This window comes from Pneumocystis murina (genome assembly GCF_000349005.2).
Source record: "Pneumocystis murina B123 chromosome Unknown supercont1.5, whole genome shotgun sequence".
In the NCBI taxonomy this organism is placed as follows: Eukaryota; Fungi; Ascomycota; class Pneumocystomycetes; order Pneumocystales; family Pneumocystaceae; genus Pneumocystis; species Pneumocystis murina.
Window position 1 is genome coordinate 33695 of NW_017802363.1, and position 24970 is coordinate 58664.

The 24970-nt window shown below is 26.5% G+C and overlaps 16 protein-coding genes across 16 annotated transcripts; 5 read left to right on the plus strand and 11 right to left on the minus strand.

Annotated features, from left to right (window-relative positions):
• Nucleotides 1-453: 453 nt before the first annotated feature.
• PNEG_00011 (hypothetical protein) lies at nt 454-1064 on the minus strand (the record flags this gene model as incomplete). Its single annotated transcript, XM_007873671.1, has 8 exons — nt 454-524; nt 573-595; nt 648-661; nt 706-755; nt 799-809; nt 878-888; nt 931-975; nt 1026-1064. The coding sequence occupies 8 exons, from the start codon at nt 1062-1064 to the stop codon at nt 454-456; spliced, it is 264 nt and encodes an 87-aa protein (XP_007871862.1).
• Nucleotides 1065-1457: 393 nt separating this feature from the next.
• Nucleotides 1458-3100, plus strand: PNEG_00012 (hypothetical protein; the record flags this gene model as incomplete). Its single annotated transcript, XM_007873672.1, has 8 exons — nt 1458-1529; nt 1576-1603; nt 1652-1799; nt 1845-1955; nt 2004-2549; nt 2594-2871; nt 2917-2985; nt 3032-3100. The coding sequence occupies exons 1-8, from the start codon at nt 1522-1524 to the stop codon at nt 3098-3100; spliced, it is 1257 nt and encodes a 418-aa protein (XP_007871863.1). The 5' UTR covers nt 1458-1521.
• Nucleotides 3101-3577: 477 nt separating this feature from the next.
• On the minus strand, nt 3578-4862 carry PNEG_00013 (hypothetical protein; the record flags this gene model as incomplete). The annotated part of the gene is made up of 7 exons (XM_007873673.1): nt 4754-4862; nt 4669-4698; nt 4265-4615; nt 4144-4220; nt 3937-4099; nt 3767-3895; nt 3578-3721 (listed from the first exon to the last, which is right to left on the minus strand). Exons 3-7 carry the CDS (start codon nt 4391-4393, stop codon nt 3578-3580), a joined length of 642 nt encoding a protein of 213 aa, XP_007871864.1. The 5' UTR covers nt 4394-4615; nt 4669-4698; nt 4754-4862.
• A 434-nt stretch (nt 4863-5296) lies between these two features.
• On the plus strand, nt 5297-6026 carry PNEG_00014 (hypothetical protein; the record flags this gene model as incomplete). The annotated part of the gene is made up of 4 exons (XM_007873674.1): nt 5297-5555; nt 5616-5772; nt 5819-5941; nt 5998-6026. Exons 1-4 carry the CDS (start codon nt 5310-5312, stop codon nt 6024-6026), a joined length of 555 nt encoding a protein of 184 aa, XP_007871865.1. The 5' UTR covers nt 5297-5309.
• A 260-nt stretch (nt 6027-6286) lies between these two features.
• PNEG_04270 (hypothetical protein) lies at nt 6287-6900 on the minus strand (the record flags this gene model as incomplete). Its single annotated transcript, XM_019757793.1, is given in 6 exon segments — nt 6287-6350; nt 6407-6432; nt 6520-6549; nt 6712-6743; nt 6748-6780; nt 6873-6900. Coding segments are annotated over 6 exon segments (213 nt in total).
• An 82-nt stretch (nt 6901-6982) lies between these two features.
• On the plus strand, nt 6983-8242 carry PNEG_00015 (guanine nucleotide-binding protein subunit alpha). Its single transcript, XM_007873675.1, has 5 exons — nt 6983-7114; nt 7159-7501; nt 7543-7955; nt 8008-8123; nt 8165-8242. The coding sequence occupies exons 1-5, from the start codon at nt 6997-6999 to the stop codon at nt 8234-8236; spliced, it is 1062 nt and encodes a 353-aa protein (XP_007871866.1). The 5' UTR covers nt 6983-6996; the 3' UTR covers nt 8237-8242.
• Nucleotides 8243-8373: 131 nt separating this feature from the next.
• On the plus strand, nt 8374-9971 carry PNEG_00016 (hypothetical protein; the record flags this gene model as incomplete). Its single annotated transcript, XM_007873676.1, has 5 exons — nt 8374-8456; nt 8499-8667; nt 8710-9119; nt 9164-9353; nt 9399-9971. The coding sequence occupies 5 exons, from the start codon at nt 8374-8376 to the stop codon at nt 9969-9971; spliced, it is 1425 nt and encodes a 474-aa protein (XP_007871867.1).
• Nucleotides 9972-10202: 231 nt separating this feature from the next.
• PNEG_00017 (hypothetical protein) lies at nt 10203-12894 on the minus strand (the record flags this gene model as incomplete). The annotated part of the gene is made up of 5 exons (XM_007873677.1): nt 12045-12894; nt 11028-12001; nt 10771-10984; nt 10596-10724; nt 10203-10551 (listed from the first exon to the last, which is right to left on the minus strand). Exons 1-5 carry the CDS (start codon nt 12818-12820, stop codon nt 10203-10205), a joined length of 2442 nt encoding a protein of 813 aa, XP_007871868.1. The 5' UTR covers nt 12821-12894.
• A 76-nt stretch (nt 12895-12970) lies between these two features.
• PNEG_00018 (hypothetical protein) lies at nt 12971-14362 on the minus strand. The gene is made up of 4 exons (XM_007873678.1): nt 13969-14362; nt 13872-13919; nt 13081-13827; nt 12971-13028 (listed from the first exon to the last, which is right to left on the minus strand). Exons 1-4 carry the CDS (start codon nt 14221-14223, stop codon nt 13023-13025), a joined length of 1056 nt encoding a protein of 351 aa, XP_007871869.1. The 5' UTR covers nt 14224-14362; the 3' UTR covers nt 12971-13022.
• Nucleotides 14363-14915: 553 nt separating this feature from the next.
• PNEG_00019 (hypothetical protein) lies at nt 14916-16231 on the minus strand (the record flags this gene model as incomplete). Its single annotated transcript, XM_007873679.2, has 7 exons — nt 14916-15321; nt 15369-15457; nt 15504-15577; nt 15618-15782; nt 15833-16069; nt 16114-16123; nt 16169-16231. The coding sequence occupies 7 exons, from the start codon at nt 16229-16231 to the stop codon at nt 14916-14918; spliced, it is 1044 nt and encodes a 347-aa protein (XP_007871870.1).
• A 447-nt stretch (nt 16232-16678) lies between these two features.
• On the minus strand, nt 16679-18193 carry PNEG_00020 (glycine cleavage system T protein; the record flags this gene model as incomplete). The annotated part of the gene is made up of 8 exons (XM_007873680.1): nt 16679-16893; nt 16939-17130; nt 17184-17292; nt 17336-17478; nt 17540-17805; nt 17850-17860; nt 17902-18066; nt 18110-18193. 8 exons carry the CDS (start codon nt 18191-18193, stop codon nt 16679-16681), a joined length of 1185 nt encoding a protein of 394 aa, XP_007871871.1.
• Nucleotides 18194-18465: 272 nt separating this feature from the next.
• PNEG_00021 (hypothetical protein) lies at nt 18466-19461 on the minus strand (the record flags this gene model as incomplete). The annotated part of the gene is made up of 4 exons (XM_007873681.1): nt 18466-18513; nt 18561-18944; nt 18989-19304; nt 19376-19461. 4 exons carry the CDS (start codon nt 19459-19461, stop codon nt 18466-18468), a joined length of 834 nt encoding a protein of 277 aa, XP_007871872.1.
• Nucleotides 19462-20282: 821 nt separating this feature from the next.
• PNEG_00022 (hypothetical protein) lies at nt 20283-21164 on the minus strand. The gene is made up of 3 exons (XM_007873682.1): nt 20777-21164; nt 20594-20729; nt 20283-20553 (listed from the first exon to the last, which is right to left on the minus strand). The coding sequence occupies exons 1-3, from the start codon at nt 21154-21156 to the stop codon at nt 20317-20319; spliced, it is 753 nt and encodes a 250-aa protein (XP_007871873.1). The 5' UTR covers nt 21157-21164; the 3' UTR covers nt 20283-20316.
• Nucleotides 21165-21260: 96 nt separating this feature from the next.
• PNEG_00023 (hypothetical protein) lies at nt 21261-22090 on the minus strand (the record flags this gene model as incomplete). The annotated part of the gene is made up of 9 exons (XM_007873683.1): nt 21261-21332; nt 21385-21454; nt 21496-21607; nt 21647-21673; nt 21719-21749; nt 21794-21845; nt 21889-21902; nt 21946-21961; nt 22008-22090. The coding sequence occupies 9 exons, from the start codon at nt 22088-22090 to the stop codon at nt 21261-21263; spliced, it is 477 nt and encodes a 158-aa protein (XP_007871874.1).
• A 1068-nt stretch (nt 22091-23158) lies between these two features.
• Nucleotides 23159-24179, plus strand: PNEG_00024 (hypothetical protein; the record flags this gene model as incomplete). Its single annotated transcript, XM_007873684.1, has 5 exons — nt 23159-23347; nt 23393-23638; nt 23683-23847; nt 23896-23972; nt 24023-24179. 5 exons carry the CDS (start codon nt 23159-23161, stop codon nt 24177-24179), a joined length of 834 nt encoding a protein of 277 aa, XP_007871875.1.
• A 193-nt stretch (nt 24180-24372) lies between these two features.
• Nucleotides 24373-24940, minus strand: PNEG_00025 (60S ribosomal protein L44). Its single transcript, XM_007873685.1, has 4 exons — nt 24935-24940; nt 24642-24821; nt 24500-24592; nt 24373-24456 (listed from the first exon to the last, which is right to left on the minus strand). The coding sequence occupies exons 1-4, from the start codon at nt 24935-24937 to the stop codon at nt 24412-24414; spliced, it is 321 nt and encodes a 106-aa protein (XP_007871876.1). The 5' UTR covers nt 24938-24940; the 3' UTR covers nt 24373-24411.
• Between the last annotated feature and the right edge of the window lie 30 nt (nt 24941-24970).

Below are 24970 nucleotides of genomic sequence, written 5' to 3' on the forward strand. Positions count from 1 at the left end.
GATAAATTTATTTATATTCTAATTATTAGTTTAATTATAAAAGTTAAAATAAAATATAGTATGCGAAACTATTTTCTCTTTGCTATAGATACAAAAATTTTTATATCTAAAATTAAATATTTAAATAAAATAATTTGAAATAATTATTTTAAATCTATTAGTAAATATTACATAAAACAATGGCATATTAAATATGTAGATATTAAAATATTCAACAAATTAATAAAACTAATTTAAATAATATATTTTTTCAAATATTTAAATGCATTATCTAACTAGATAAATAAACATAATATTTATATTTTGATATAATTAGATTATACGTTTACTTAAAAAATAATATATCAACAATTCTACAACTCATAAATTAGCATAAACCAAAGAATAACTATGTAAAATAAATACCATGTTGCTTATAAGATTTATTATTCTATGATGCAAAAAAAAGATATCTTAAGAATATTTTTCTTTCAAAGCGTTAACCAAATTAACATATTCTTTCATAGCATCTTCTTTAGATTTTCCTTTTCAATAAATTTACAAGGTTACATGTTAGAAAAATAATTTTTCACCTTTCTGTTTATTCCATGAATCCCTTTGAAAAAAATCAGAAATATTAATAACAAAAAAAAATCTAAAATAATTACCATTTACATTTCCCCTATATTTTCTGTCAATATATAATACGAAAACAGAAATATCTACCTTAGGATCAAAAAATCCAGGCCTTTCCTTATTAATGTCTCCTTCTATAACTAAAGAAAATAAATATAAAGGAAGACGCGATTTATTTATTACCCTGCTTATACCTGAATTATATAAAAATGCAATAAGAAAATGAATATGCAAATATATCCTATATCAAATATACACTTACAGTGCATAAAGCTTTAATGCAATCAAATAAGTTTCTTTAACTCAAAGACTTACCTCTAAAAGCTCAGAATCAGACGGTGTTGATGAAAGCCTTTTAACCTAAAAAATAATATTCTAAGAAAATCTTAAAAAAATAAAATATGTAATACATCTCTTGCTGCTTGTTCGAATTCTTCAATAAGCGACATTCTAAATTAATATTATTTAAAGCCAGTATTTCAACGAAATATTAAAAAATAAATATAATCTGAAAATATTAAAATTTTTTATTTAAAGCCTTCTATGCAAAATTAATAAACAAATATTTCTTCAACAATTACAATTTATAGATATTAATCTAATTAAAATATATTTTAAATTTATCACACTTATTTTACATAATATACTAATATTTAATTAAAATTTAATTTTTTAAAAAATTTATTTCACAAAATAAAAATGTACTAGTAAAAATTTTAAAAATAATATTTTTTATATATTATATATTATATTATCACTTTTTTTTTAATATCCTCGTTATATATAAGCTGATTTTTATTCAATAAATATTTTAGAGAAAATAGAAAGTTGAAAATTAGGATTTTAAAATAAAATATTTAAAGAACATAAGGTTTCTTATTAAATAAATACATTATTTTGTTTAAAATGAGCTGGTAGTTTAAAGTTTTATTGAATAAATAAAAGCTAACATTAAAATAGGAAAGGGTTTCAAAAAGCTGTAGTAAGGGTATAAAATTCATTAAAAATAGTCTTTTTATTAAAAATAAATAATAAGGCGCCTCAACAATTTAAGGGGAAGCTTAATATTGGAGAAAATACAGTGGATGCAGCTTATACAGATGTTGAGACTCAGTTTAAGGAACTTGAACAAAAATTAAGAAAATTGTTCAATAATACCAAAAAATATGTTCAATCAATAACAGGCATATCTATAATATAACTTTTTTGTATTATTTAATGGAAAAAAGACATTTTGAATTATCAAATGGAATTTGCTGGGATTATCGAAGAAATTTATAAACCGATTACAGGAAAAGCTACAGAAGTTGAAAATAAATCACATGAAGAATGTAGCGAAGGTATGTTATGGATATTATCCTTTATTTTTTTTTCATCTTAATTTTTAGCTGTTGAAGCCTGTCAAAAATATCAAACTATTGTTAAAGAACTTCAAGAGACGCTTACTCCAGAACTGGAAATGATTGAATCAAGAATCATTGGTCCTACTAATGAATTATTATCTATTATTTCTTCTATTCATAAAATAACGGAGAAACGAGAACGAAAACGTTTGGATTATGACCGTCACAGATCTAATTTAAAGAAACTTCAAGACAAAAAAGAAAAAACCTTAAAAGATGAAAGGGCTCTTTATAGCGCAGAAAATGTTGTTGAACATAGTACACAAGAGTTTGAATATTATAATACTTTATTAAAAGAAGAACTTCCTATACTTTTTGATTTAGAAACTAATTTTATTCAACCATTATTTCAAAATTTTTATTATATACAACTCAATATATATTATACTCTTTATGAAAAAATGAAGCGTATTGATATTGGATATTTTGATCTAAATACAGAAATTGTTGAGGGATTTGAACTGAAACGGAACAATATTCAAGAAATAACAGAAGGCCTTGGTATTGTAAAATTTACTATGTCTCGGAGATGTTAGTAATACATGATATTTCCTAATTAACTAATATCTTTTTAGCTCGATGTATCTCTGAATTTGACAATTCTAAACCAACTAAATTATCTCCTACATTATCTCATTTAGAATCAAATACGCAATCGGAAGAGTTGCCTTCTTATTACGAAGTACAGAATTTACGAAGCTATCAGTCAAATTGTGGAAATAACATTGGAGAAAGTAGTAATGTTAATAATAAGTATTCTAATATCAAAAAGATGCCACCTCCTCTTCCAAGCAAACCAACTGTATTAAAAGGGAGACAATGTGCAGTGGCGTTGTATGACTACGAAGCACAGGTCAAATAATTACAAGCATTTGTTTTTAATATTTATTTTTTTCAGGTGGAAGGCGATCTTTCTTTTAAAGTAGGAGATAGAATTGAAATAATAAAGAGGACAGAGAACAAAAATGTATATATTATTTAATGCAACAGTTTAAAAGTTTAACATATTCTAGGATTGGTGGACTGGGAAATTAAATGGAGTTCAGGGAATATTTCCAGGAAATTATACAGTATTGGAGTAGTTGTGATCTGTCTATTGTTTTTTTTTTGAAGAAATGCTGTTTTAAAAATAAGAATTTTTCAATAATTTTATATTAAAAGAAATAATATTAGTGTTTTTGTTTTATTGTATTTTATTTTAAACTCAAAAACAAGAATCATCAAATTTTAAAATAAAAAAAATATTATTTTAAATAAGGTAATATGATTCTTAAATACATTTATTTTGTCAAATAAATGTATTTTAGTTTTTATTTTATGGATATGTAGAATACGAAATTACATAAATTGAATTATAATCTTACAATAAAAAGAATTTAATAAGATATATTAACTTTTCATCTTTAAATATTTATTAAAGTAGTATTACAGATTCTACAATTAATAATTATGATAAATATTAAAAATAAATTATTAAAAATGAATTATTAAAATAAATTATAAACAACCATTTAAATAACTTAAATATAATTATAAAATATTTATGTTATTTAATATCTTCATTTAAATTGGTTATTTAAAAATTCTATAAAAATTTCTTGAATTTTACTTTTACTAGATGTTTGTATTCTATTAAGATTAATAAACTGATGCCTTATGGATTGCAATTTTGACAACGTAACATTATTCGGTAAAATTATACTCTAAATGATATTTAATAGATATTATTAGTCAAATATAGATCATACTTGATTTATCGAATCAATTTTTATCTCTGATTTCGAATCATTAATCGTTTGATTTTCAATTATTGTATTTATAATTTCTTGAGTAATTTTATTAAGTTCGAATAAATAGTCAGATGATGATAATGGTTTCTGAAAAAATTAATTTTTTCTCTAATCTATAAATCATCTACCACAAGAGTTGATGCATTAGGTTTGATCATTTTTGTGCTAGATAAGATTTTCCATATCGAATCAACAGGAAATGATAAATCTGAATATATTACAGTAAATAAAGGTGAATCCCATTTTGTCGATGAATTAGGCTCTTCATATCTCATCAAAAGCTCCTCAAATCTAAATTTATAAAAAAAAATATTAAAAAAATCAATACGCTTTACATGTCTTGAGGATATCCTAAAGATTTCCGTGTGTAATTCCATTTTCTACATATATCAATTGGAGTCCCACAATGAATCTTAAAACGTAAACTATAAAGTTCTATTTTACAGAGTACTTTACCACACAATAAGATGTACCACTATTTTTAGCCTCACAATACAATTGATATCTATAACCCTTAATATAATTCATCCCATCACATAATACAATTGTATTTTTATTTAAAGCACGCCCAACGGCTGAATACATTGCCGCTCTAGCAGCTTTCTCTTTCGTCGCATCTAATATAAGATATTTTTATTTAAAAAAAAGCTATAAAGCTACTTCCATAAGCATCCTTTTTGATTCCAAGAGATTCATCATTGACTAAAATGACTTGAAATGGGGGTTTTCTTTCATATAATTCTATCCTATTGCAAAGTGCTTTTCTAAGTTCAAGTGCTCTCCGAGTTTTTCCTGAAGAAGGATAACCTATAAGTAAATAATTAACATCATCTATAAGTCTCTCTCTCAAAAACAGAAACCTGTAAAGACAACTAATGGCATATCAAGGCCTAAAAGATTATTTTAAACAAAATAAATCAGAGATCATTCATCTTAAATGGTTACCTTAGTAAGCAACGAATAGTAATGTAAGGTAAAAAAATATACAACTTCTTTTTTTTGTTTTGTTTTTTTAATATTCTTTAAAATTTCATAATATTTTATCAGTTTTTAAATTAATTTTAGGAATTTAGATATTATAAAGTTGATTATTTTTATACCCGAAGATTTAAAATTTTAATGGCACCTTTAATATTTTGATAAATTATAATATGGTGTTTATATTCTTAAAAGATATCTTTTTCTATATATTTCTATGTATAAAATAATATTTTCATGAATTTATTTAAAAATGCTTAGAATATTATGGTTTAATTAGTTTATTGAATTTCTAAAAAAAAAAAAAAAGCTTCATGAAAATATTATTTTATTGTCTTGAAATTTATATTAAATTATGAATAATATAGTAAAAAATATTAAAAAAATTAAAATGTCTATTTTATAAAAAATTGATTACATAATCATTAGTAATTTCGATATCGATCTTCCATAAAATCAAGTTGGCACAAAAAACGATATTTAGAAATAAATTGAGAGAAGGAGGATTCTTCGACAACAAGGGATGTTTTTTGAAGAAAGATCTGCATGCTTTTGGAGATGTGCAAAAGCGGAGAAACTATTTTTAAGGCCATGGTTACTTAAAACGAATATACACCGAGAATTTCTCCAAACTTACCAAAAGCCATCTTCTACGCTTTGGATGCACCAAAATATAGGTAATCCCGTAGGGAAAAAAATACGAGAGATGACTCGTTCTACATCTTTTTTGAAAACTAGATCTAGCCCCAGAAAAGCAGCAATGACACTGGTAAATCAAATTTTAATTTTTAAGAATTAAATATTAGCAATATATTGACTTTTAATCAAGACTCCACGTGCAGTAGAAAGACTTAAAGAGCTTTTGAATCAACCAGAGCCAAAAATGATAAGAATAGGCACAAAACAGAAAGGATGCGCAGGTTTGTCATATTTACTCGAATATGTAGATGAGCCGGGAAAATTTGATGAGACAATAATCCAAGATGGTATTATTTCCTTCTTTTCTGGTATTTGTTATTAATAAATCTTTAGGAGTAGCCATTCTTATTGATAATCGTGCATTATTTACCATTATTGGTAGCAAAATGGATTGGATTCAAGATAAACTTGCAGCGCGATTTGTATTCGATAATCCTAATGCAACTAGCACATGTGGTAAGAAAAATCTTTTTATTGTTTAATAATAAGAATTTTTAAAATATTCTTTATAGGATGCCAAGGAAGTTTTTCAATCAACTAATATATAAATATTTTAACTAATTAATGCTTCTTATAAAGGACTCATATTTCATTTTTTCTTTAGAGTTTTAAAAGAAAACAAAAAGACCAAATTATAAAAAAATGATATTTCTTTATTGCATATTCTTCAACACGTCATCTTATCATTTTGGTATTAAAACATACTTTTGTTATAAAATCAAATTATTATTTTATGATTTAATAATAAAGTGTGTAATTAATTATTTCATAATAAAAAATACGTTATTAAAAAACATGAATTTATATATCTTTAGCCATTTCTAATTCGTATTTAAATATATATAATAATCTGAGCTCAAACAACCTAATTAAGATTATTTAGAAAAAAAAATCATATAAATATTTCATATTTTTATTAACCTGATCCCGATTTTAAGACATTTTAACTATTTTTATTATTTAAACAATATCCATTAAATAGTTTTAAAAGTGTATTCATTTTAAATAGCTTATAAATGTTAAATTTTATTTACTGTTATAATATAGTTCATATAGATAATAAGCTAAAAATCAATATATCAAAAAGCAAAAAAAACATTCTTAAAAAAATACAAATATAAACTTATTAAAAAGATTCATTAGCCAAAAGATAATTTCTAGGTAGTAATTCATTATAGAAAACAATCTATAAAGATTTTGACGCTGACTCGAAAAAAGATTTTTACGATACATATAACATTATCATTTAAAGCTATTACTACTAAATATTGTAAAGGAAATAGTAGACAAAAGACCTTTATATATATATATATAACATATACGGGATATATATAGTAATATATATATTTAATAAGTACTTGTTAAATATTTTAGATACTTAATATACCTACCTTCTTTATAAGTCTATAAGACATATACAATTAGTATATAGTATTAGAGAAGCAGATATATTTATTGCTAAGGATTTACGAGATTATTTAAAGATATTTAGATAACTTATTCTTAGCAACATGGGATGCAAAATCAGTACTCAAAATAGTATAGAAAAGCAACGCAATGAGGAAATAGAAAATCAATTGAAAAGAGATAAAATTATTATGCGTAATGAAATTAAAATGCTTCTTCTTGGTATTTTTTGTTATTGCTGAAAAAATATATCTTAAATATTTTAGGAGCCGGTGAATCAGGAAAATCAACAATTTTAAAGCAAATGAAACTTATTCATGAAGGAGGTTATAGTGTTGAAGAGAAAGAATCATTTAAGGAAATCATTTATTCTAATACGATTCAATCTATGCGTGTTATTCTTGAAGCAATGGAAGTAATGGATATCCCACTTGATGACCCAAAAAATATACAATATGTACAAGTCATTCTTAGTCAGCCAAATCAGATTGAAGGGGAAATACTTCCCCAAGAGATTGGTGAAGCAGTTATTTGTTTATGGAAAGATGCTGGTGTACAACAATGTTTTCGGAGATCTCGTGAATATCAATTAAATGACTCAGCAAAATAGTATGTTATTTGCTCAAAAAAAGTCTTATATTTATTTTTAGTTATTTTGATTCAATTGATAGAATCTCACGTCCAGATTATTTACCAACAGATCAAGATGTATTACGCTCTCGTGTTAAAACAACTGGCATTACAGAAACCACATTTATTATTGGAGATGTAATTTATCGTATGTTTGATGTTGGAGGGCAACGCTCTGAGAGAAAAAAATGGATTCATTGTTTTGAAAATGTGACAACAATTATTTTTCTTGTCGCTATTTCAGAATATGATCAATTACTTCTTGAAGATGAAACAGTAAATCGCATGCATGAAGCACTTACTCTTTTTGATTCTATATGTAATTCTCGCTGGTTTATAAAGACAAGTATTATATTGTTTTTAAATAAAATAGATATTTTTCGAGAAAAACTTTCTGTTTCTCCAATGAAAAATTATTTTTCTGACTATACAGGTACGTTTTATTGAATAGAAATAATTTTATAGGAAAAATCTTATTAATTTAGGGGGGGATGATTATAATGCAGCATGTGATTATATTTTAAACAGATTTGTTTCATTAAACCAATCCAATACTAAACAAATTTATACTCATTTTACATGTGCGACTGATAGCAGTCAGGTGAATAATTTTTTTTATATAAATCATTCTAACACCATTAGATAAAATTTGTAATGTCCGCTGTTAATGATATCATTATACAGACAAATTTGAGGGGTTGTGGTATTCTATAAAATATCCATGTATACCTTTTAAAACACTATATTTTTTCTATATTCCAAGAAATTTGATATAATCATGTCAATTTTTATATTTTTATATTTCATAATATCTAATTATTTTTATTTCTTTTATTGAAGAAAAATACATAATGTGTTCAAAAGAAGACATGCCTTTAGTTTGTTCATTTAAAGACATTTATCATCATGCAAGTCCTCATCGTCGTCGATTAATGTAATCTATTTATTGTTAAATCCTTTATATTGAACAATGTAGAATTGATACATTATTTACTGAATCTTCACCTGCTGATTTATGGTATATTCATCAAAAACTTATAAACAAAAAACCATATTATTTTGATATTCTTAGTCATTTACCCTATGAACTTTTAGAAATGATTTTTAAATACCTGGATGTAGAAGATATTATAATATTTTCAATGGTAAATACTGTATTTTTAATATCAAAAAAATAATATTATTAGGTATGCAAACGGTGGAATATTCTTGTTACATGCAATTCAGTTTCAAAAATGTTAATAACTATTTATTTTAATATCCAAACTATAGAAAATGCAAATAATAATTGGTATTCACTTTTTCAAAAATATGCAAAAAAATATTTAAGAATTAAGAAAGGAATGCTTAAGTCATTTAATATACTCTATCCTTATAACAAGGTAATATCCTGTTCTCTTTATACTCGATTACAGGATAATTATCTTATACTTTATAATCATTCTATCACTGAAAGTTCTAATAAAGGGATTACTTTATATCGCCTAAAACCAGGTATCAGTCAAAAAGATGCAATATATATTTCTACTGAAAATTATGGGGGAATTTTAAATGCTTCTTTGGATTCTTGTATTCTTGTAAGTGTTAATTATTTTGGGTATATTTAATAATATATTGTAATTATACCTATAATATTTATAGTGTATTTTATATATGGTCACTTAATACTCTGGAATTAATAGATACATTTAAGTTAGGGAGTTCTGATGTAGCATTTATGACTTGTCGTGATAATAATATTTGTATCAGCACATTTAGTAAGGTTTTAAGTGTCTGGAATTTAAAATTAAAAAAATTTATGTTCTATAAGACTTTAGAACAAATAGATCCTGTAAAAACAAATTTATTTATAGATAAATACTTATTATTTATTTAGAATTTACCAAAAAAGTGTAATGTTATAGCTATGGAGTTTTTAAAAAGAAATAACGAATTAATTCTCTGCGTTGAAAATATGTCTTCAAATAACGAGATTTTGTATTATCAATATAGAATTTATGTTTTGTTGTCAGATTGTGGACGTATATTACGATATGGAAGTTTAATGAATAAAAATATGCCGTTTAAAACTAATATTATCAACGAAGATGAGCTAATAATCTTTTATCAGTTTAACAGCGATCGATATTTAAAGATGGATTTAAAAACTATGCATATTGTCACTTGTTTATTCCATAAAAATCATATTCAAGAACTTGAATATCTTATTTATCCTCAAAATTCATTCATTATTAAACATCTAAAATCCATAGATAATTCTTCAGATAACGGTCTATATGTTGAAAAGTGCGACCCTGAAACTGGACTTCTTTTATCTAAAAATAAAATTTTAGGAAGCGAAAATATAATTTATAACCAACCTTGTTTAAAAAATAGAGATTCATTGCAAGGAAATAACAATTGGATTGTCTATAATCATCAAAATAAGGTTTTTCTGTGGGAGCTTTGATATCTAAAAAATGAATACTTGTGTTTAATAACTATAAAATATTTAAGCTTAAATAATTTTTAGAATTTTTATTTTATAAGTAAAAAACTGATTACAATTACCGTATCATATTATTAATCTACAATTATTTATTGGGATATATTTTTATTTACAATATTAACATTGTTTCATGAACTATACGATTTAATATTGAACGAGAATATTAATGCTTTTGATTTTTTTATGATTAATTTACAATGAAAACAAAGCAGACCTTTTTCTCATGCCTCCAAAACTGTAAATAAGGATAGAACTAAAAAACAAACCGACAGTAATGGCAATTGCAATTTGAATCATGACAATACCAAAAGACAAAGAATTAGGACTAGATGAATGCTCAACTCCAACATTAGAAATATTATAATCAGTAGATGAATTATGGGCAAAAATTTCATTTGATTCCCCTATACCGATATAAACACCTCTTTGTGCAGCTAAACCAGATGGAATTTGAACAAAGATTGCAGGTAAAACAACGGTAAAGGCTAGATCATGGCCAATCCTAGAATATATATTACCAAGACATCCTATTACAAAAGCCCTTATCAAATTAAAACAGTTTCATAATTGCAACTAACATCATACCCTATAGCATTAGAAACTTGAGAAGCACCAAATCTTTTTGAAGAAAAAAAATTTACGATGTATCCTGCACCTGCTATAATTACAGCAACAGGAAATTGCTGTGGTTTTGCTTGGTTAACAACTAAAATACTGTTTTTATTAGCTATTACTAACATAAACTACCAAGTTATGATACCAAGCAGTAAAGATAGGAACAGAAATAAAACGATATAAAATATCAATATTACTTTGACAATATGTTTCATTACTAGCTTTTCGATCCATTGAACCATAAATAACAGAACCAATAGTAATTCCAAAACCAAGAAATAATGAATAAATAATAGCATAGAATAATCTTACAGAGCCTGCAACTATATTTTTAGTTTGAAGTTCTAATGACCCGCACACTTTTTAAATAAGAAATAGAAAACCTTTAAAAAAACAACTTACATACTAAATATCCTGGCAATATGAGTGCAATAGAACTCTCTGCCATACTTGCAAAACAAAAAATATATTTTCCCTGATTTTTTCGATCTGGTATACTTCCAAAAGCTCTTGCGAGAAAACTTGTAATAATAGTAGCTGATATTTCAAAGGCATTTGCATACATAAAACTTCGTGGTGTAACAACTACTCTTAATAAACCTAAAATAGTGCCTAAAAGAAAGGAAATAGGCATATCAAACCAAGATGCATTAAATGCGAAAGGACCTACTAATGCACTTGCAAATCCATAAAAAAGAATTACAACCCAATTCTTATAATACTGTTTTCGATTAATTACTTCATCAAGATTTTTCATTGCTTCTTCAACTCCAATAAGATCATGAATTACTTGTTTATAAATAAAATGAGTCTCCTGTAACTTTCCGATATCTAATCCTTGATTGACACGAACAACATGCATATCTGACGTATGAGTTATCAAATCACCAAAGGAAATAATCATGCATCCTGGAATATATAAAAACTGGCCATCAATCTCGAGAACTCTTGATGTTAATTTCATGCATTCTTCTAAACGATGCGTAGGACTTCCGTAAAGCATTAATGCATGACATAGCCTCAATATAAATTTTTGTCGCTGTAAAACATCTGCTAAATGTATTGTAATACGAATCTCATCCTCCAATCTCGATCGGGAAAGACTATGTTTTATAGCATTAGCTAGTCCACTACTATGCTTACGTAACTTATATGGAGGTCGTGACGATTTTGATAATCCAGAACCAGAATCATCACGATGGATATTTAAAAGACCAGGAAGTGCAACAGTCGCTGACGATGTTGCCAATAAAGCAGATAAAGAAGTTGATGAACTGTTGGTCGATTTACTATGCCATTTAGGCGTACTACGGCCTGTACCCGGCGGTGTTATATTTATATTTTGGCGATTAAAATGTATATTATCAGAATTATATCTATTTTTATTAGTATCATTTTTTATATAAAATTATGTTATACAATTTCAAAAGATGAGATAACACTCCTCCCCGAAAACCAGATGCTTGTGTTGTATCTTCCCCCGGTATACGTGTTGAATCGTCTGATATATCTGATCCTTTTAATATTTTTTTCTGACGATATGACTCTCCACGTAAATGTGAACGCACTAGATCATATGCATATTTTGTTAATGAATAAATTTCTCTCCCACGTTTTTTCCCCGTTTTTTTTTTAGATGAAGCTGCTGACGCTTGTTTATTCGATGGTTTAGGAACACACTGTTCAAATTCTTCAGGCACAGAAAAAGTAGAAGGAGATTCTCCACTCAAAAAAGGACTGCTCGAAACTCTATGAGGAGGATCTAATAATTGAACACTTGGAATTTTTGTCTGTTGAGATTCAAGAAGTTGTGACGTATAAAGCGATAAAGGTGATATCCCTAACCGTTGAGATGATTCAAAAGAATCAAGAACAGGAGACAGAGGGCTTGATTCTGTCTCTCCGGGCAATGCAAGATGCTCTTTGGAATCCAATGCAGATGTTTCAACCTCTTCCTGAATATAAAAAGATGATACACGTTTATGTCTTTGAGAACTACTAGATTGTGTAGCTTCCTCTGAAATATGTGTTGACTCTTTAATAATAACTGATTCCATATTTTCTAAGTCCTCTTTCGCGTCAAACCTAACGCGATGTATATTTCGTTTTTGTCTACGCTTAGAAAGATCTTCAGCACATGATTCATCTGGAATATCTCCTGCATCTGAAGAAGTATTGCCTGCTTGTTCTGACATGAATTATATTTAAGAGGATGTCCTTAAAAGCTTCTTTCCTGTAATTATCTTATCAAAATTAAATATCAAAAGTTGCTACGTTTAATCAAGATGTTTGGGTTTAAAAAAACGAGGGTTAGAGATATATATAAGGTAATTATAAATATTTATAAAAAAACTAATAGAGATAAAGTTTATATAAATGAAGTAATAAGTCTAAATACTAAACCTTAGTTGATAAGATATGGTCAATTAATATATTTTGAAAAAGTTTAAGATACTTTTAATAGATCATCAGCCCCATCTTGAGTAGATTCGGTAGAAAAGATGATATTCTGCCGTTGCACACCAGCATGCAATATTTTATTGATAGCTTGCCTGCGTAATCTGAGAGAAAAGTTTTTATTTTCGGATTCATTAGGCGAAAGTAACTCTTCCATAGGAGGAGGACCACGTGGTTGACGATAGGGAACTCCTTCTTTATTTAAAGGAGCAGAATTACCATGAAATCCAGTTTCTGAATTAACATTTACAGCAGATCCATTGGTATTTGTATGAAAAACCGGAAAATATTTGTTTTTCTTAAGATTCGAATTTTGAGAAAAATAAGGAGAAGCAGAACCAGAAAAAGCTAGGGAATGAAGTTCTAAAGGACTGGAATAGCTAGGAAGTCCATAATGCGATTCGTGAACCATTGGAGAATAAGGAGAAGCATGCTGTTCTGATATATGATTTGGAGAAAAGCCTTTAAAAAACGCACCAGAAGCGGTCGGAGGGGCAGGTTTTACTTTTCTTGATTGACATGAATATTGCTGAGATAAAATAGGTTGTGTAAAGGATGAATCAGAAAATAATAATGGAGAATATTTTTGTCGAGTCATTCCCCTAAATTCATCAAAGTTATGCTGATAAGGCGTAGATGGTTCTGAGACAGAATTTACAGGAAAGCTTGCTTTCTGATAAGTGGATAAGCCAAGTCCTTGTGCTGTCCTAGGTGATAAAGCAAGCATATGTGGGTAAGTTGAAACCTGATATTTATTAATATATATAACTTAAATTAATTTCTAACAACCCCCAACTGTCTTGCATCATATACATCTTTCCTATAGACATTCTGAAACTAATATAATGTTATTTATTAATATATATTTATAAGAAAAAATACATACAGGAGCATACGTCTCCTCATTTTTTTGACTTCTCAACTCATGTTCCGCTTGTTTATCCAAACATGGAGCAGTGCGCAGTCCGGCTAAAAGATACGAACGGGGAGTATTCAAAGGTGTTAAATTTGGTGATGATGCATCTATTGTGGCATCAGAAATAAAGGATGAATTCTTTACATTGTGAAATCCTTTATAAGAAGCATATTCACGTTCTGAAGTATTAGATACATCACTATTTGTTACTGTATTGTTGGTCATCAAGCTAGAATTTAGACGAGACAAGACATCCAGTGTCTAATAAATAATAATCTGAAAAAATTGATAAAAAGTTAAACTAGATGACAAAAATGTTTAAAATATAGAAAAAAATAAGAAAATATTTTAAAAATGCCGATATCCCTTTATTTTATGTAGTTAATTAGTTTTCTTTAATAAAAATAGATCGCATATTTTTTTGATAAAAATAAGGTTATAAAAAACATAAAAAGGATTAAAAAGAAGGAGGTTTTAACTAATAGAAAAACATAAGGCTCGTCAGCATAAATAGATTATAAACTAAACGTACTCTTTTATGTTATTTATTAACGTTTTTAAATTTTAAGATGGACGGAGCTTTCACAAGGGTTGACAAAAAATACAAGAAATAAAAAAATGTATATAACCATCTTTATAACAAAGAAATCTTGTACATGGCATACATTCTTCAAATAAAAAATATTTTAGTGGTGAAATATGAAGATTCAACATGCCTTATGAAAAGTGAATAGATATTGAATAAATGATGATGTAATTTTAAAAAGCAAAAACTCTATACAGATGAATTATACCGATTTGGACCATAATATACACGATTTATAAAACACGACTCATAAAGAATAACCATTTCCAAAACGCTATTTTAACCTTTGAAACTCAATTTTTTAATTTACAAAAAAATCCTCAGTGCTTTTTTACTCGTCACGTCTTGTAATTTCCCTAAGCACGTCCTTTATATTTATATCACTTGTTCCTGAATTAACTTGAGCTTGTTTCTCACGTTCTTGAATTGCTTTGGCAACATTGCTTAAGAGTTGTGTTGCATAGCGATTCGAGACTTGGGTAAAAGAATCTATAACGTGTAAAGAATGATAAAGTCTATCGACTTTAAATTCCAAATTTGCTTTTTCTGATTTAAGCCATTCCAATAATTCTGAATGATCAATTGGGCAATCCAATTTAATGTCTTCTGAAGGAAATAATACGCCATTAGCAGCAGTTTCTGAAACAATGTCTTGTGGATTCTCGAAATCTCTGTTGTTTTTGCAAGATAGAAATGAAGTCTCAAGCCTATTCCATGTATTTATTTCCTCCTTTAACCTAATTTCTATAAATAAAACAAATAATCTCAAACAATAAACACATACCTAGACAATTTTTCTTCAAATTCTTTAATTTTTTTTTGATTTTCTATATTCCTCGGGTGAGGCTTTGGTTTTATTAAAATATCTTCTTCCTAAAAAATGTATTATTACTAAATAATAACATCTTTTTTCAAATACCTTTCTATTATACCAACTTGGGGATAATTTATTTTCAATTAAATCGCTTAGAATTTCTTCTTCAATTGTCCTAGCTATATATCTTTAGATAATTTTTTTTTCATCTAAATATACCTAAAGAAGCTGCACGGGAATCTTTTCCAAGCCCGCTCATCTTTTGTTCATCTAATGCACGTTTTGCACACCAAATCAATAATTGTTTCATTCTGACTGGCTCAGGTAAATCCTCTGAAATATGTTTAAAAAAACTCTCATGACTAATACTTGGATGCGGTAATGCTAAAAATCACTAATTTAATAATATCGTAGATATAACATTTACTTTCTACCTATAGATCCATTTGCAATAATAGAACTTGCTCGTTTTCCACGGAGTCCAAGGCTACTACGTCGCCGTTGACGCAAATCTCGATTTTTTTCAATAACTGGCGTATCACATGTTGGTAATTTAATAAAACTATCCATCATATGCATAGAAGAATGTGTAGATGTATCTCCATAAGATTCTTGCATCTCAGGTTTACGTGTACGCACAAATTGAAATCCTGAATCTTCCTCATGTATTGCTAAATATATCGTTAAATTTTAAACATAAAAATAAAGCTCCTACTCGTCTTTAACTAAACTCTCTTGTAAGTTAGTCATATACATTATGTTGTTCTTACACATCGCACATCTTGTAAGGCCTTACATGGCCCTGCTGCATTAAAAATTCCTTTTTGAGGCATAAAAAAAATAAAGAATATGCAAGCAATGGATTCCTAGTAAAATACGTGCGTTATAAAGAAGTTTTAATATGTAAAATAGCTTAAAATATCAATTCAATTTATACTGATAGATCTGTTGTTGCCCGAACGATGTCAAGGTTTAAGATAAAAAGAATTTAACCAGCCGCTTCAAAAAAGAATTAGAAAAATACATATTTAGAAGAATAGGAAACTAAAATAAACATTTTATTTTGTATCTCCAATTGTATCTTTTTTAATGTTTTTTTGTAATTTTTTTTAAAAAAAAAAAAAGAAAATAAAATATTGATATTTAAAAGATTATAGTGAAATAATTTGATATAGATAATTTTTGAAGTAGAAATTAAAAAGAGAGTATTCTTTATCTGTGAAATGATTTAATATTTATTTTTATAGATTTTTATAGAATAAAAATCAGTTGTAATAAAATTATCGGTAATATTTGTTAGGAATCCATGGCATTTTAATAACAGTTGCGTTACGAAGCTTCCCACGGACATTTACTGCTACATTTGTGTTTTTTTTGTGATAACCAGTTTTGATATAGCCCATAGCAATATTTTTTTGAAGAGAAGGAGAAGGACAGCCTGAAGTAATTCGTCCAATCGTTTCCGAGCCATCAATATTAAGAATTATAGCACCACCTATAATAATTTGTCAATTTAAGAAAAGTATAATGAATTTCTTACATCTTGCTGGTGCTTCTTTGACAATTAAACCAATTCTTCGCTGTTGTATCCCTTCTTGTAATTGCTGTAAGATCCTTTTATCTCCTAAAAATCCACCTTCGGCACGTCTTCGTTTCCCAATTATCCAGGAAAGACTTGCTTCAACTGGCGTTACCGTATGATCTATATCTGTGCCGTACAAACACATGCCCGCTTTTCCATCGTCAATATCCTATTGAATAGAGGAAAGTAAAGCAAATTCTAACCTTCTAAACGAAGCGAATCTCTAGCTCCAAGACCTGATAACTTTAATTCTTTAGTAGTAGCTAAAAGTTCTTTTAAAATAGAAACAGCATTTTCAATAGGAATAGAAATCTATTAGGGGTTATACAAAAATATATATCAATTTATTCACTACTTCAAATCCATCTTCACCTGTATATCCTGTTCGAGAAATATGAACATTTGATCCTGCAAGTTTAATAAAAAGACATTTTCCGAACTTTATATTTGTAAGATCAGTATTTGTATGTTCCTGCAAAATATCGGCTGATAATGGCCCTAAAATATGATTATATAATCTAAATAAAAAAATATGTCTTGCCTTGAAGTGCCAATAAACCCCTATCTTTTAATTCTTTGAGTTGGACATTTGAATCACCCCATAAATCTAAATGCTTCTTAAAATATGACTTATTTTTTTCACGTGTTGCTGCATTAGTAACTAAATAAAATTCATCTTTGTTATGACGATATATCATTATATCGTCTTCAATTCCTCCATTAGAATTTAATAAAGTAGATAACAAAGATGAATATAAAGGCATTTCATTTATATCTGAAGGTGTTAAAGACTCTAAAAAAGAGATAGATGATGATCCTGAAACGCTAAAAAGCATAAAAACATCTCCAAATTATTCATCTTCAGTTACTTAAGTTGAAACTAGCCCAATCAGTGGATTCATCATTTATAATTCTTTAAACCATATGAGACACATCAAAAACACCTGCTTTGCTGCGAACATGTTTATGAGACTCCAAAATACTCTGATCCATATATCGAACCGGCATTAAATATCCTGCAAAAGGGACCATCTGTCCTCCATGTTCCACATGAAAATCATAGAAAGGCGTTTTTAAAAGCCTCGACTAAATCGAATTAATATCAAGTAGATATTAAAGAATCCTTTACTGTCAAAGAAGTATAGAATTTAGGAAATAAACATCTTGATGAACTTTTTGATTTTAAAACATAAAATGCACGTTGAAAGTACATTTTAAAAAATATGTAGAAAATCGATTTTCAATAGCTTTTAGATAAAAAATAAAAAATAAGATTTAAACTATTAGAAATTTTCTTAGATTTAAAAATAAACTAAGAACACAATTTTAAACTCTGTCAATCTAATAAGACAAATAAAGTATTAAGTTTAAAAGAATGAAACAGTTAAAACCAATATTATGCTTAAAATAAAATTTAAGCCTATAATTCAATAGAAAATACTATTAAGAATAATTTTGTTAAAAAAATTTTTAAAGATTAAAAAATTAATTTAAAGTAGGTGCTTCAGACGCTTGTAAAAAATTAGAACAAGCCTATAATTATGTTATCAGTTTTTCTTTAAGAAATAATAGATACATACAGGTTCTAAAGTTGAGGGTTCAATTAAAGGTATATATTTATGATGATTATATAAAATGTTGGCTATTTCTCGTTGAACATCAGTAAATGTTTCATAAGAAATATAAGGAATTGCATGTTTGATACAATATTTTTCAAGAGAAAAACCTTTTCGAGCAAATAAGATATCTACGTTTTTTGCAACAGAAAAATCAGAAATACCATCTCCAATAAATATTATGAGTGGAGATAATTCTTTTGAATCATTATTTGAATATTTTTTTATACAATTTTTAACCGATGCTGCTTTATCATGGCCAAATGGAGTATTGTCATGCCATATTGGTTTCCAAATTCCATTTGAAGTGACTTCTACATCGTTTGCAATAATTCTAATATGTTCAGCCTAAAAAAGGTAAAAAAAAAGACAGTTTATGACGTTAATCACACCATTTCAACCCCTAAAAACTTAGATAAAGCTGCTTTAAGTAAAGGATGAAGTCCAGATGAAATGATCCAAAATGGAATACTAAAATTTAAACAAAAATCATAAAAATTGTAAAATCCTGGATCTATTTCTAATTCTTGCATAATTATATCAATACCTTCTGTCAAAGGAAGTTTTAGATGTCCCCATAATTCTTCTGAAATATCTCGAAATGTTCGTTCTCCACGATGAAGTGCCTCCTCAAGTTTTTCTTGCTTTTCAGGACTATATCCATAACGATCGAACAAGATCTTTCCAGTATCTTGAATTACAATAGTTCTTAAATAGTTAGTAATAATTAAATAGAGAATTTGAGCCTGAAATAGCTAAAATACTGTATTAAGTCTTACCCATCAAAATCAGAAAATACAAATAAATTTGGTTTATTTTTGCAAAGATCCGTATTTCCGAGGAAAGATTCGTTCATTTCGTTCATTTCTTTATCTTGTTTTCTAATTAAATTATTCAGATCGAATTTATGCTGTCATAATATCTTTTATATGCATCGTCTATACGGTGTCTTATGCAGAAAATATAGATTTTTAAGACTATTAAAACACTTTATTAAGACTTTAGTTGCGTTAAATAGGTATTTAAATTATATTTAGATGTTTATATATAGGAAAAACCTAAGTGAATATAAGTAAAATATAGAATTATACATAATATATATAGTTTTGTTTGCTATATATATCTTATTAAATTACTAGATATAAAACAAAATAGGGACATGCAACCGATATTTTATATTTTTGAGGTCTATTTTTACAAAGTATTCTAGATATTCTGGAAATTTATTAAACATAAATTCTTATGTTTAATCCTTTCGACATGCAGATTTATTTGATTCAGGTAAATAATTAAATTAAAAAAAAATAATTAATAAAAATTTAAAGTATTTAATCCTAAATATCATTTATATGGATTTATAAACATTAACTCAGAAATTTATAGAATAAAGATTAAAATATAAAAAAAGGATTTAGAAAAAACAAGTGTCATGACACTGGTAACCATGGTAACAATCAGTTGCCTTGTTCATTATGTATTATGAAAATGATGATTTAAATATTTTTATTCAATTATTTGTTCATTCAGAAGCTTTTTCTCGTTTTTTTCTATAAAATAAATCAATGTATAGAATCTTAGTTATTTAGATATCTGAAACAGATTCACATAATTCATCAAATAATGCCGACTGACGCATCATTGATGTTACCCATTCATGTGATGGATGATGTAATGTCAATAGCCTATTCCAATTAGGATTTTTTTGTAGTACTTTTCTCAGCTACTCTATATATACAGAAGTATCTTTGCCAAGAAGTGTTGCTGTTACAATTGCATTTGCTAACGCATCACCATCATGTGGTGTTAGTGTTAATACTTGTGCCAATGTTTCCTCTGCATCTTCTAGTCTTCCTAACTGTAATTCTGCTACCGCTTGTCCTGTTAAAGTCAATGAATTAGGAGTTGTCTGGGCTAATTCTTCGTAAATATAAAATGAATTTAGCGCTGCTTGACCACCCTGGTCACTATTAGAGTTATCATCTTCTTGTTAAATATACTTTATATAAATCAATCCATGCTTCTGATAATTGAATTATTATATCATCTGAAGCCCAAGTCCTAGCTATTTCTAGTTCTTTTTGTGCTTCCTTTAACTGATTTTCCTTAAGAAAAATTTGTATTATCAATGCTACTCTATAATTCTATTTAAAAAGAAGATATAAAACAGTTATATAACAAACGCCTCCACATTCTCTGAATGTCCCTTTAAAAGTTCTAGTGCTTCCTCATATTGCTCTTCACGATACAATACATGCCCACCCAAAACTTGTACCGTTGCATTTTTCGATGACGTTGAAATACAAGAACGAATTTCAGATATCCCTTGTTCTTTATCACCCTCTTCATACAATACCCAACCGCGTAACGCTAAAAACTCGGGCGTTGTCTCATTTTTAAGCTCCCAAAGAATTTCATTACCTTTACCCAACATTCGTTGAGCTCGTCCTTTTAAGATACGAGCTGCTTGATTTTCTCCTAAGTCTTTTTCAAGAAGAAGATTAAAACAACCCTGGTAAAACAGGTTTCTTGCTTGAAAAAAGTCTATTTCAATATCCATCATGAAAATGGAGGTTTGTCGGGATTAAAAATATATTGAAATTAAAAAGCTTTAAAATAAGATAAAAGTATTCAAAAAACTTTAATATATATATATAGATAGATAGATTATATTAGAAGCTTTTCAATATCACAAGCAATATTTTCTGGTTTTGTAAAAGAGGAATAACGGTTTACAACCTAATAGAATATTAAGATGAAATGAAAAAGGAAAAAATATAAGAAAACATACTTCACCTGTTTTATTTATTAAAAACTTTTCAAAATTCCACTTTATTCGGGAAATATTAAGTAAACCTTTCCTTAGAAAATCAATAATAATAAATAAGATGAAAATTTTTACTTTTGATTTTTAAGAAATACATAAACAGGATCAGCGTTATCTCCATTGACTTCAATCTTATCAAAAATAAGGAATGTTACATTATATTTTCGAGAACAAAATTCAATAATTTCTAAAAATTAGCTTTTTATATAAGCAAGTAAAAAAAAACCTTCATTTGTTCCAGGTTCTTGATTCCCTTATAAAATATAAATAAGTAGATAAGATAAAGTTTTTTTCAAACCAAATTGGTTGCATGGAAATGCAAGAATCTCCTAATAATTTGTCAATTATATATTTTAAAGTTGAAATCATATACAAAGCCGGAATCTTTATATTTTTGATAAAGTTTTTCAAGATTAGAATATTGTCTAAGCAATAATCAAGAAAGAATACAAATAAATATTATTTTACGATGTGAAGCCACACTAAAAAAGTTAATGTGATATATATTTAAATTTAACCTAATACCTTAGATGCTACATTCCTATAAAAATATTAATTTGTAAGCATAGTAAATAAGGATAACATACACTATCAAGACAACTTTATTTCTTAATATATTGAAATCATATGCTTGATTATTGAGTGTAGGCTTTAAATTATAAAAACTCATTAAGAAAATATAATAATTATAAAGCAATATTTATAAAATAAATATTCAAGTCAGATCTAAATATATTAGTTATTTTTATATTTATATTTAAGAATAATTATAAAAAATAAATTTAAATAACCCTGAAATTTTAAGAAAAATATGAATTACAGTAGGTTATATATTTAGTTTTTGGAAAGTTTTAAATTTATAGACTTTTATAAATATAATGAGTAATTGTTTTCTAGAAATTATATATATTAAGTACATTTTAAATCATATAATTGTTTAATATTAAATTCCTAAATATTATTAATTAGGCATTATTATAATTTCTTTAAGAATAAAGAAAATAAACTATTTTTAAAAATCTTATAGTTATTTGAGCTTTTTAATTATTTTTAAAATTTGATTATTAAAATTAATTCAGAAAAAATAAGACAAGATTAATTGATTTGTTAATACTTTTATTTTTTTTAATCTATATTAAAAATTTATCAAAAAATTCATAAAAAATATTCTTCATATATTTTTTTAGCAATTCTAATAAATATTTCCTGAAACAATCTTTTATAGATAAGTAATGTTTAAATATTAATTTCAATTTAATGATTTTATTATCTTTTATTCCTTCATTTTAAAAATAAATCATGAATAAATTATATTAATTGATTAATTTTCTTTTTTTATAATAAATCTTTTTATAATCTTTACTGATATTGATTATACACAAGAAAATAAATCATTCAATAGAAAAACATTCATTTCAACAACTTTTCCACATTTTTTTTTAAAAAATAAAAAGAAAAATTTAATTATTTTTATAAACTTAAAATACTATTAAACACTTTATTATTAAATATCAATTAAAAATATTAGTATTTTGATTCCGAATTAATAAAAATCAAAAACTACTAAATCAAAAATATATTAAATACTTTTGTTTGATTGATTCAAAATACTAACACCATCTAAATGTCTAAATATTCCTTAAAAAAACTTCATGTAGCAAAGCCAATACCTAACCCTAACAATAATTCTGTTTTATAAACGAGTCTTGAAACTTTGAAATAACTAAAACGTCCAATCATGTTATCCATTAAACCATTAATAACTCCAACTTTAATAAGTAAATTATTTGATCGATTTCCTTTACTTCACTATGATTCTATTCAGGTCCAATCACCTCTTGATACATCATGTAATTTATTATTTATTCAATCTGAAGAAGCATTAGAACAAAAACCATCATATGATCTTGAATCATTAAGATGGCAGGTGAAAACATTATAAAGTTGAAAAAATATACTTATAAATAGACAGACATATTTTATATTTTCTAAGATCCCTCATGTATTAGTTCCTTCAACACCCTATGCATCATCATCAAATAAACTACCATTCTTTATACCAAGTAATTCATCTATACCCTTTGCTTTGTCATCTACAGAATTTCAAAATTGGCTTTTATTACAAGGAGTTAAAGATTTTTCTGAAAAGGAACCATTACTGTCTGCAGATACAGATAGTTATGTTTCTTTGGTTGAAAATACACTTTATGATGCATGGGTAAGTAAATATTTATTGAATATATTATATATATATATAATTAGTATTATGGATTTTTTATAGAACCAGAGAATTTTAAGCAAGTTACAAGTTTATTATATATTAAAGATGCCTGGCCTATTTGTATTTTTACTAAATGGCAATTTCAAAATCAAATTAGAAAAAAGCTTTCCGTTAGACAAAAAACAGGACTTTTAAACGCAAAAGAAGTATTTTTAAAGAATTATATAAAAAGAATAATAAAATAATTCATATAGATTTATGCAGATGCTTCACATGCCTTACATGCACTTTCTGTTAAATTGGGTCAAGATAAATGGTTTTTTGGAGCAGAGTAGGACAAATTCAACATCTTTTTTATACAAATTAATTAATATAATACAGAGATCCAAGTTATATTGATGCGACCCTTTTTGCTTATACACATCTAGTCTTATCAATAAACTTGCCTGATGATACACTTGCTCATGAAATAAAAAAACATGAAAACCTGGTTAAACATGCAGAAAGAGTCTTAAATATATGTTTTCCAGAGAAATAAATTTATAAAAAAAACTTTAAATGTAGATACACTTAATATAAATATAACTCTTATATCTTATACAGAACATACATTAAAAATACATTCGTTTTTTGACATAAAGAAATTATGCGTTTTTCATAAATTAAATAAGGGAAGATAAAATTAAGCCAAACGTATATATAGTTTTGAAATAAATACTATTAGTCCTAAATTTTAAACAAAAGCCTTGATAGATTCCCATAATTGGGCTTTAAAACATCAATGCTGCACCTTTGGTCTTTTTATCCCCGCCCAACTTTTTTTTTTACAAATAAGTTTGTTCAAAAAAAAATTCTCACCTCAAAATGTTTGCAACGTTTTAAAGGAATTTGTTTTTTGCGTTTACAAACAGTGCATTCTAGCTTCAAGACCACTTTTTTAGTCGTCTTTGCCTACACAATACTTAAAATAATGTACTAACTATTAAAATAATAAACTGACTTTTTTTCGAAAAATCTGCTTTGTTTGACCACCATAACCTCTTTGTTTCCGATCATAACGTCGTTTTCCTTGAGCATACAGAGAATCTTTTCCTTTCTTATATTGCGTTACTTTATGTTGTGTATGTTTTCGACATTGTTTTGCTTCACAAAATGTGCGTCTTAATTTAGGAATATTAACCTATTTTAAAATTAGTATTTAAATTCTTAAAAAACAACTCGAATGTTAGCTTAAACATTAACTTATTTCTTAATTCGAGTTTAAATTATATCTAATTTTATTTCTAAACTTACCATTTTTTTATCGTTTCTTAAAAAAATTATTTCAAC